The following is an 11,538-nucleotide window of genomic DNA, read 5'->3' as shown; positions in this document are numbered from 1 at the left end:
ATAGCTGTGATACCCGGTCTCTTCAGACCTATATTTATTTATTGCTGGTCTCCTCGCCTTTGACTGCACAATAGAAAAGTCTATACCAGATCATGTTCCAGCCCTCTCCTAAAGCTTCATACAGAGATCAGCGGCTGCATCACAGGGACAGGCCAGCCCCACTCATTTCCTACAGGTTTCCCCAATTCCAGTATTTGGCAGGTGCAAAGCATATTTGCTTTATGTAAGCACTATGACTAATTAGTAAGATTCTGCTAAATGAATATTTTCTATTACCATTTATAGGGATCTACTCACTACATTTTTAAATTTAGAACTTAAAATGAAAACCTTCACTTTATCCAAACTGCTAAATGATACTGTATTAAATCTTTACATAAGTGCCAGTACAAGGGCAGATACATTTACTTTGGTGCCCTTTGTACTGGCACTGAATTATATATTCAGGCTCCTTTACATTATCACATGCACTGCCTATATGGGCACACAGCGTTACCCCCATTGGATCTTTATACCAGCTATGGGACCATACTTCCAAAACGCATTATTCCCAACAGTCATGGAATGTTAAAATACACATTACTGGGAGCATTCATTTATATTCAATGGAATTAAAATGAATCATCTTCAAGCAGAACACCATAAACCTGATCATACTGTACTTCGACATTTAACCATGATGTGAATGCCGTATTCAGAGGCTTGACACCATCTCCTACCACTGCAATATCGCAAGGACACCATATTTGTTTCATCTTCTATGCGGTCCAGTGTTCATACAATATCTGCTTTCTTGCTACCCCGTCATAGGAGTTTAATTAAGAAGCTGCAATGTGGCAATGCCAGCAACAGCGCTGCCACTCACCATTCATTTGGATTGTATTGAAGTCTATACGTTCAGGGCACAATGTTGTGTGGCATGTGTGCACTGTCAGGGCAAGCTGGATGGCACGAATTCAATCAACCCCACAATATCTCCTGTAAGATGCAATTAGCAGCCATTACTGTAGCTTTAATAGAAACAATATAGGGCAGTTTCTTAATCTTGGTCCTCACAGCGCACTAACAGTCTAGACCAGGGATGGGGAACCTTTGGCCCTCCAGCTGTTGAACTACACATCCCAGCATGCCCTTCAACAGTTTTAGAATGTCCAAATAGCAAAACGGTAGCAGGGCATGCTGGGATGTGTAGTTCAACACCTGGATGGCAGAAGGTTCTCTATCACTGGTCTAGGCTTAAGTGATATCCAAGATTGAAGACCGATGGTTCAGTCACAATGATGGCCATACAAAAAAGGTACCAGTGTTCAAAGTATCCTTAAAACCTGTACTAGGATAACTTTATTGAAAGCTTTTAAAAAATGAAAACCGGGAATGCTGTCCCATAGCAAACAGTCTAGGATGCAATAGAGAAATGACAGATTCTCATTGGTCGCTTTGGGCAACATGACTTCATTTTTAGAAGCTTTGAGTAAATGTACCCCTTAGTGTGCCTTTGGGACTGTGGACAGGAACCCTAGCTGTAGGGAAATGTATATGAAGTTCCCCGATCCTGAGAGCACCTAGCGTGGCCTGTGTACAGTAGGTCAGCAGTTCTATTACATTACAGAACGTCATTAAGCTTTGTGACTATCTGCTGAAAACCCAACTGTCCATTTTCTGGAGCACTTAAAGCAAAATCGTTTTGTTCCCATAACTACAATGTACTTCAATGTCCATAAAACCATTTTTACCAGTACAAGTGTCATTTGTAATGCCTGCAGATTTCCCATTAGTCTCCATTCATTTACCCATCTATTATGGGGGATCACAAAGCAAGTACGCATTTGGTAGTTTCATGTATTTATTGCCAACATAGTATACAATGTATACTCAAAATAATTAAAGTCCAAAAAGGTCATAAATACTTCACTTTTGGGCTGTAATAAATTATTTAGAACTAGGAATGCACTTGTCCAGCCACAAACGTGGGTATTAAACAATATTATATATGGCCATAGTTCACAGTTTGGCAGCAGTAAGCCGCAATGATCACAGCTGATTCCATAACTTGACTTGTTCCTTTAGAGCCAACATTCGTTTCAGAATCATAGAAATGTTCAGTCCAAATCCTCATCCACCAAGTTACTCTATGGAGCAAAAACATCATCACCCCACTTTGAGGGATTTGTTCCACCCCAAAAAAAATGTCACAGGTCACCACATTACTTTCCACAGTAAGTATCCTTCTAAGAGAACACGAAATGGATCCAACAAATCAGGATGAATTTGCTCTCCAGTCTGGTTCCAGCCCAGCGCGCCAAGTAGGAAGGTTATTCGTACCACTTCCACGTTCCAACTTGCCAAAGCTTCATAGGTCTCGTCACAGTGAAGGACTCTATCCTATAGGTTTCCATCAGCCACATTAATTGCACCGTTGCAGCAACATGTTCAATGCATATTCCATCCGGTTTCTCAGGTCGTTGGAGCCACCAGACAAGAGGAGCGTACTCAGACGGAACGTCGTGGACATTCTATCCTCGTTGATGTAGGTAAGAAGATATTCATCACTTTGGTTGGCAATGATGATTTTTGTGTGGTCATGGTAGAAATTGACCTGTTATAAGAAAGGATTATTAATGATCAACCGCCACAAAATTATAGGGTATACGGTCAACATGCTTTGGACTGACAACCTTCCCATTGTCAACCTTACCCTTTACCTATTTCAGGTGTTGACGTAAGGCCTGTTGACCAAATGCAGGTCAACCTAAATTTGGTCAACTCAATGGCCCTTACCCAATTATAGACCATCCTCCCGGTTTGAACACATTCAAAGGAGGAACAAACATTGTATTTACCTGGAACGTGCCGTCATTAAACAGCATCATGAGAGCCTTGTCCGACTTCAGCCACTGGAGCAGATATAAGCGGGGTCTGCACACATCCGTCACACCAGGTAAGTCTCCGCCCTTAAATAAAGGGAACACATTAATACATGGTCAAATACGATGTTTACTATATGCAGGTATTACAGGTTTTATTTTAAGGGTGCAATCGGTCTGGTTTGATAATGTATGGAACCAACCACTCACTCCCAAATACTGTCTTCAGACCATGGTTGTTTGTCCAAAAAATGCATTTGATTTAACAAATGTATCCAAACTGGTTAAATGCAGTCTTTTTCCAGTAACGGTTGATCATTTGCTTCAGTACATTATCAGCTTTTTGTTCCCAGCAGATTGGTCAGATACGTCTTTAGGTGCGTACCCAGATTCAGCCTGTATTTAGACAGGTCATTAAGCGGAACTTCAGGTGAGCGATGTGGACGTGACCTGACCCATGAATTAGATAGAGGTCAAGGGTATTTTGGATTTCCCCAATTAATCTCCCCACAGTTCTAGAATGCCTACAACTGTGGTGGCCAAATGGTGTGCCTAGATACCCTGGGTGCATAGGGTGGGTGGTTCAAGACCCAATCAAATTTATGGTCATAGTGACAGGCAATACCAGTGCTAGTGGCTGGCAATCAAAACAGGGACAATGGGAAGCTTAGCTGTACACCACCACTGCTGCTGATATAGGATGTAAGGCAAAACTTGCTACAATTAGTATTTATTCCAAAGCTATTCATAAAAACTTTCATCATAAGGGTGCAGTGGGAAACAGAACCACGGATAGTCAAGGACACAGGTTCTCAAAGTCGGTCCTCAGGACCCCCCCACACAGTTCACATTTTCCAGGTCACCCAGGCAGGTGCACTCATTACTCATTAACACATTTTAAAAGATCCACAGGTGGAGCTAATTATTTAACTTGTGATTCTGTGAGGAGACCTGCAAAACATGCACTGTGCGGGGTCCTGAGGACCAACTTTGAGAACCTGTGCTGTAGAGTGACTGGATTCAATAAAGTTTGAGAACCACTGGTCCAATGAAATAAAAAGCTTCAGTAGTTTGAGCATCGCTTTAAATTCAGTCTCTTGAGCACCTCTGCATCAAGGACACACGTGACTCTACATAATATAAGCTCATACTGTACATCGGTGCATTTTTCAAATCCCCAAAAAAAAAACCACACATTTAAGAGCAGACTCCGTTAAAAGGTAAATACTTACATCCATGAGATTTTCTTCCATATAATGGGAAAAGTATTTCAAAACCGTAACTTGGCTGATGAACTGTTCAGGGGCCTCAGTAGCAGGAAAGATGGAGCATTGACCAAGCTCTGCATAGTAGTGTACGGTCCTGTTAAAATAAAAGCCACAAGGGTAAGAACTGAGTCCCTGGGGGCCGGAGACCAGATCATTGCACAGAAACAGGCTATGAATGAGCAATACTTACTTTTTGTCAGGCAGAAGGCTCATGTGTGCTCCATTATTAAACAGGACGCCAACCGTGTGATCAGACAGCTGGTAGCCGAAACCGTATTTATTGGAGTAGTCAACCCACTTGGTGACCCAGTGAAATGAGGTGCTTAGGTGTTCTTTTGGAATACAGTCTGCATCTGGCATGTTTTCTAGGCAGCCTCTGAGGACCCTGGCAACAGTATCTGCCACACTTCCCATTGTGCTGTCCTCTAGGCCTGGAAGGAAGAAATAAACACACATTACTTATGACATACAAGAAAGCTAGTATAAGGACCTCTCAGCACATACAGACATCTACACCACCCCATAGTACAGCAATTACCACCATCCACTAGTTTATTGCAGGCTGCGAACACTAATTATGCAGCCAGTGTACTGATTACTATCCATGCCAAGGCAGCTAGAAGCCTAATCCTGCCAACCATCACACTGTAGTCACTAGATCTATCAATAGCCCTACTGTGATACTTACATTCACTGCTGCTGCTACAGCTACCCAGGGTCCCTCGAACAATCATTCTTATAGTGTCTCCCATCTGCTGCTTGTCAGGTCTGTCAAGAACATTCGACTTTGAGACTGTTTTGCTTTCCTATAATAAAAGGACAAAAGAATCACAATGGAGCAAGAGACCAAAATGTTCTGAACACACTAATTCTGAACATTAAAGATTCCCCATATAAAACGGTCTCCCCAGAAATATGCAAATTCAACCAACCTCGTCTGTTCTAGGACTCCCGGTCAGGTGAGAGATGGAGGTTTTCTTTAGTTCTTGTCTCAGCTTGTAGATCTCTTCCTCTTCCTTCACAAACTTATCTGCGGAAAAGTGCAGCCTGGTTAGCAAGCGTTTACAGGGTTCATAAAGAAACAGAGGGCTGCAGCTGCCTCTATGGAGGCTACACAACAGAAACGAGAAGTAACTTACTGTGATTATCTAAGTACTTTGCTTTCTCCTTCTTCCCGCCAAACAGAGCTGCTGCAGCCTTTTTGAAGAAGCTTTTAGCTGGGCTTGACAGGTGGAAGTCGGGTGCACTGTGACAGCAGGATACCGGGAGCCTATCGGGTGTGAAACCCTGGTTGGGGGAAGAGAAGGGGGAGGAGTTACTACTTGCATTGAATTTGAGGGACAGGTAAGAGATACGTCTGCAGAGTTTGCTCATTACACACCTGGGAGAAGAAGTCGTGATGGATGATTTCTTCTAGGCTGGGTCTGTCCTCTGGGTTCCGTGACAACATGCTGGCTATGAGATGCTTAGCGGAAACCATTAGTGAGGAGGGCAGCGAGTACCGGGCCTCCCTGATACATCTGTAGGTCTCTTTAAGATTTGTGGTTTCAAACGGAGGTCTTCCTAGTAGCATGGTATACCTAGAACATAACACATTCCGTGAGAAATGAAACTTACATCCACCATCTTAATATTTCATTGTGAGCTTTATTAATGGAGATTTAGCAAGTCTTCTATATAAAGTGGGCTGTTTCGGGTAGTTTTCGCATCACCGGCACTTACTCGCTGTAATTGGATGCCCCCCCCCCATAGGAACAGAAACTAATTTTAGATGGCACAAAATTACCGGCTTATGCCAGTTTGTCGCTGGTTCGACCTGGTAAAAGGGGCAATCTGGAAGACCTTACCAGGGTACAGCAACCTGGCATTTGAAACCGGGAATACGCAGGGTTCTTACCGGTTTGTTGCCGGGTAGCTGTGCAGTGTGAACAGGTTAACCCGGTCGAGCGACCCAGTCCCAGTTTGCACTGATTGAGGCAGTGCTTGGAGCAGCGTCAGCTCCAAGCACTGCCACCTCAACCAACGAGGCTCTGCCACATGAAGTCCCTGATCCGCCAGGTTTATTGTAAACTAAATCAGTTTAGAGCTATGGTGTGAAGGAAGCTCCTGAAATACATTACTCTACTTTCTTACCTAGAGCTGCTAAATCACTGAAGTCTAAGGATGGCCATCGACAATTTTAAATCGATGGTTTATGGCCGATGTTGAATACTTTTGCCATCGATGTGGGAGAACCAGATGCTTTCCTTTTTCCCCCCAAGGTGCTGGGACATGAACATTGCTCCGCCCCCCAACACCCGGCAGTGCCGCCCCTGAGTTCTGATGGTCTTCCATTAGCTTTGACTGAATGGGCCAATCGATATCTAAAACTATCGATGGCTGGTTGCAGAATCGCCATCGATGGCAACTACATTGATGAACATCCCTACTAAAGCCCAGGGAACAATACATCAGATCTCTGCACGTTGTTTTGAATGTGTGTTTTACAAAGAATAGGGGGGGGGGGGGGGGGGCATATGATTGAGCCAAACAATATCTTGCCCAGGGCCCCTGGCTCTGTCACTACAAACACATTTCATACTGGCACCAATACTTACATTACACAGCCCAGAGCCCAGATGTCAGATTCACAGCCGTGCCCTTGCTTGTTAAGCACTTCAGGCGAGAGGTAATTTGGTGTGCCACAAATCGTTCTGAGGAAGAGCCAAAATAAAAAGATTAGACTTCAACAAAAAAAATGCCAATTTGTTTCACCTGCATAAAATGTATGCAGCACTTGGCAGTCGTATCAGAGAGCAGCGTTATATTCACACCCACCTTCTCCTCTGTTCCATAGGTTCTAACCGCGCTGCAAGGCCAAAGTCGCCCACTTTCAGCTCCATGCTCTCATTAATAAAAAAGTTTCCTAGAAAAGAAAAACCACAGATACAGTTGCTGTCTAAACCAAAATCATTCAGCTGCCACCAAAGTCTCAGGTTAAAAACACTACATGACGCCTTTGACTGCACACAAGATGCATTACCGGTAGGCCACATTAAAATGCTAATTAACGGTCATTAAAGCAAATACAGCTTGGGAACACCACCACAATTTACCTAGTTTTAAGTCTCTATGGAGAATTTCTTGCTCGTGTAGGTATTTCAAGCCAGAGACAATCTGTCTGAGGTAGTATCTCACTTCGGGGTCTGTCAGAACTTTCCTGGTCTTCAAGATATGGGCCATTGACTAGAGAAAGAGGATGTGTCATTAGCACGGGTCAGGTAGAGGATGCACAGATAAGGGGCTCACACTCACACACACACATTACAGGCTTATGAGAAGGCAAACACACAGAGGTGCTTACCCGTCTGCTGCAGTATTCCAACAATATATAGATGTTCTCTTTGTCTTCAAAGTAATGATAGAACTGCACAACGTGTCTGTGGTTCAGGGTACGATGCAATTCAATCTCTTTGTCAATCTGCAGAGCAGAGGTCACGTTATTTTCATATTGGGAACCATTGTGCAAGAACACTACTAGATACCAATATAGCGACGGAATAGCAGGTTCATATGCAGAGATCACACAAGAGGAATGTACACACCTTTTCTCTCTGATGTGGTTTGGACACCCGGCTATGGGGGATGATTTTGGCAGCGTAGATTTTGTTGTTGGTCAAGTCTGTCATTTCATAGCACTTCGCAAATCCTCCCTAGAAATGAGAGCAGGCGATGAATATGGGACGATGAGCCAAGCGGCTTAAAACAATAGCCTTGCAATGCATTCCTCCATCTGAGCCACATCGTTGCAATAATTAACCCTTTGAGTGCCGACTGAGATATGCAAAACATTGGCTAAAAAAATGCCAGCATCGCTCACATTTGTTATATAAATTGAAATATAAAAAAATAAAACACCTATTTTGAAGGTGCAGAATAAAAAATAGATATCTATAAATACATTATTTTATAACAAGGGCCTTCTGCTTCATATTATAAGGGAATCAATTAAAGCGAAGGAGACAAAGGCAGAAAACCCAACAAAGGAGTCATTGCATTCACAATTTGCAGCTGCAACAGCATTGGAACACCAGCAATGGCATCAGAAATCCCCTAATTCACACCAAACTCCCATATCATTGGCAGCCCCATAGCAGTGTACACTATATCAAGATACACAATGCCAAAGCTACAATAAGCCAATGGATAGTATTGCAGACAATCCATTCAATCAGCCCCCATGTGTCAATGCTGAGAGCAACTACCATATCCAAGTATTACATAGAATATAGCTTGAGAGATATGAAGGTTTAGTAAATCTGTTATACATATTCATTAGGACCTAACGCTATTTGTAGAGAACAAGCTATGATACAAAAAAAAACACAATACAGTTGTAATGCCAGGTTACTAACTGGGTTGCAGACCAGATATGACAGCCAGCATGCCTATATTCACCACTGATCATACACAGCCAGCACATACTGTAAGATCATGGGTGGCCAAACCGGTCCTCAAGATCTACCAACAGTCCACGTTTTCCAGATCCCCTAGCTGGTGCACAGGTGCAGTCATTACTAACTGTCACATTGTCAATCATGCTGCATTCCTACTATAGTATAGATCCACAGGTTGCCTGAAAAACATACTGCTCGCAGATGTTGAGGACAGGTTTGGTCACCCCTGCTGTAGATTTACAATGTATCCAGCAAGGAGTCTCCCAGAGCATTTGCCCCCTCACTGCCTGCAGCCATAGTGCACAACGAGTGGGGGTAATAACATCCACATAAGTCCCATGCACGGTCCCAGCATCTACCTTGCCGAGCACTTTGCCCCTGCGGTAGCGCCGCCCGGTGATGGGGTCGGTGATGATGCGGGACTCCTCAGGACAGGTGTGCGGGACATGCTGCTCTCCCTCGGTCGGCAGCTTGCAGCGGGTCCTGCTTGGGTCACACGCCCTGCCCAGCTCGCTAACCCGGTTGCCGGTGCCGGGTTGCGCTGTGATCGTCCTCAGTAGCTCCATAGTTCCCAGTCCCTGTACACAGTCACTCCCGCTGCTAACAGGGATCAGCGCCGTCTGTGCGGGGGAGCGGGGCCGGCGCCGCCTTATATCAGCTCCCACGGGCACGCCCCCTCCCCGTGACAGCGGCTCTACAGTCTGCTGTCTGTGTGTGCTTATGCTGGTCATTGCCTGGGCATATCCCTGCTGCTGCTGCTGCTGCTGCCGCTCTCTGGTGTCATGCCACCCCTGTGCCAGCAGTGGTGCAGCCTCTACAGCACTAGCATGAATGAAAGAATGAACTATTTAAAAAATAAAGGGAAAAAGCATTTTATTATTATTATCACTCAGGCAGGGAAATCCTTGTTTTAATATGTATTATTTAGAACTTATCCCGAGACTTGTTTCCGAATTCTAAGTTAACCTCTCTGGACTGTGAATGTGCTGTAGTCACTGTCACAGCCGACGGGTGATGGTTGTTTTAGCATTGTAGATTGTAAGCTCTTCAGATGAGGGGCAGCGTGATGGCAGGATGCAGTGGAAGATGTACTTTTGCATTGTTCTTTGCATACAGTATAGTCCCCTCTGTTGTGCAACACTGCAGATGGGACGAAACGATGAACGACAGCCAAGCACGTGCGATGGGGTGTATACTATTCGATCTTCCCGATATATTGTTCCAATCCATGTACGAATGATATATCATAATACACATTGCTTTGTGTGTACACAGCAAAACAGTGTAGGTTTTATGGGAGGCCGATGCTTGAGTACAGGTGTTTACATTCAATTGACAAAGGCCATCCATATCCATACAACCATCACTATTAGGCTGCTTTGAGGGCCGAGTTTGGGAACCTCTAATAGTATTTTTAAATGACCCCCCACCCATATTTTAGCAACTAGTACTACCATTGTTAACAATGGGGCAACTGGCTGAGGCACTATCAGTGACACAGCCTGCGCATATACATCGGATATGTAGATGATATAGAACATCTGAAATTTTTGGAGGTAAAACTGGGCGCACATTATGTGATTCCTAGCACCGCCAATATAGATAACGTTATTGTTAACGATATCGTTCAGTGACATCACTCAATCCCCCCACCCCCTTCGCGCTGAACATGTAACTGCACGTTCCGAGGACAGGAGGGGTCATTAATGACCGACAAGAGTGTGCATTGGTAACAATATAGCGAGTACACACTCGACCAGGCATGTCCAAACTATGGCCTTCCAGCTGTTGTGAAACTACAAGTCCCATCATGCCTTGCCACAGTCTTGCTATTAGGGAATGTTAAAACTATGGCAAGGTATGCTGGGATATGTAGTTTCACAACAGGTGCAGGGCCACAGGATGAATATGCCTGCACTAGACTATATGCACAATAATATTGCATAGTGTGTACCCAGCTTAACAATATCCGTTTATCTTGATCCAATCTGTTTATTCCCCTTAATGTATGTCTCTCATTGGGGTTTATTCTAGTTCATTCTTTCTGACAAAATCCTTCTTAGATGGACAAAACCATGTGCACTGCAGGGGTTTTTTTGTTTCTGTGCAGGGAAAATACTGACTGCATGATTTTACACTGCAATATAGATCTCACTTTGAAGAAAAACCCCACCCAAATCTAATTCTCTCTGCACAAGTTACATCTGCCCCACCTGCAGTGCACATGGTTTTGTCCATCTAAGAAGGATTTTGTCAGAAAGAATGAACTAGAATAACCCCCATTGTTATGTACATTGTTGGTGCTATATTTATCAAAGTGACACAATTTACTAAACAAAGGAGAGACGCCATATTGGCTAATGTCCTCTGGCCAGTCCAAGCTATTCACATTTATAATGTATCCGATTCTTAGGCGGTGTATACTGATTGCCAGTAGCACCAGCATGGACGAGAGCCAGAGAATGCAGGTAGGAGGAAGCAGGAGGGCACTTGTCCCTGATATACACAGTTCAGGCCTTTGTCACTTATGTCACCTCTCCCACAGAGCTGGATTGACTGGTGCTGTTCTTCTTCACACTAGTTCCAGGGTGACAAGCTCAGGCATGTCCTCGCCTCTCAGCTGTCAGACCAGAAAAATGTAAAGCAAAGGTGAACGCTTTGATCTGCTGATCACTGTGAGAAAGCATCAGGTAAACTATTATCTGCCCAGATTGTAAAACAATTATCCGGATGCACAAAAATGTGGCGGCTGTTAGTGACCCTTTTAACATCAATACAAGAGCAGAGCTAAAGTGTTTATAATAAAAAGCCTCCACATACTCCAAGCCAATCAAAGTCAGGCTGGAACAGACCCCTGCCAATTACCACATGTGACAGATATGCATATTCAAATGAGTAACAGCAAGCATCCGCCAGTCTGTGCGGCTTAGCACGCCACTTACAGGAGATTAGCATATTTAATCAGGTTCT

At 44.0% G+C, this 11,538-nt stretch overlaps 1 protein-coding gene across 1 annotated transcript; it reads right to left on the bottom strand.

Annotated features, from left to right (window-relative positions):
• Positions 1-1,825: 1,825 nt before the first annotated feature.
• Positions 1,826-9,203, bottom strand: PLK2 (polo like kinase 2). The gene is made up of 14 exons (XM_083153388.1): positions 8,928-9,203; positions 7,717-7,824; positions 7,476-7,592; positions 7,228-7,357; positions 6,950-7,037; positions 6,730-6,825; positions 5,514-5,712; positions 5,272-5,419; positions 5,065-5,162; positions 4,821-4,938; positions 4,323-4,563; positions 4,097-4,226; positions 2,841-2,951; positions 1,826-2,596 (listed from the first exon to the last, which is right to left on the bottom strand). Exons 1-14 carry the CDS (start codon positions 9,132-9,134, stop codon positions 2,405-2,407), a joined length of 1,983 nt encoding a protein of 660 aa, XP_083009514.1. The 5' UTR covers positions 9,135-9,203; the 3' UTR covers positions 1,826-2,404.
• Positions 9,204-11,538: the final 2,335 nt, after the last annotated feature.

Source organism: Crinia signifera, chromosome 1, assembly GCF_055691185.1.
Source record: "Crinia signifera chromosome 1, ASM5569118v1, whole genome shotgun sequence".
Taxonomy (NCBI): Eukaryota; Metazoa; Chordata; class Amphibia; order Anura; family Myobatrachidae; genus Crinia; species Crinia signifera.
Note: the sequence above shows the minus strand (reverse complement) of the source record. Positions and strands in the feature narration are given on the sequence as shown.

Bases quoted from the DNA above. Each gene is read 5' to 3' on its own strand.
- PLK2 (XM_083153388.1), bottom strand. From the start codon at position 9,134: ATGGAGCTACTGAGGACGATCACAGCGCAACCCGGCACCGGCAACCGG. The intron at 7,825-8,927 runs GTAGATGCTGGG...TCTCATTTCTAG, and splicing joins GGGGCAAAGTGCTCGGCAAG to GGAGGATTTGCGAAGTGCTA. The intron at 5,163-5,271 runs GTAAGTTACTTC...ACTTTTCCGCAG, and splicing joins AAAGTACTTAGATAATCACA to ATAAGTTTGTGAAGGAAGAG.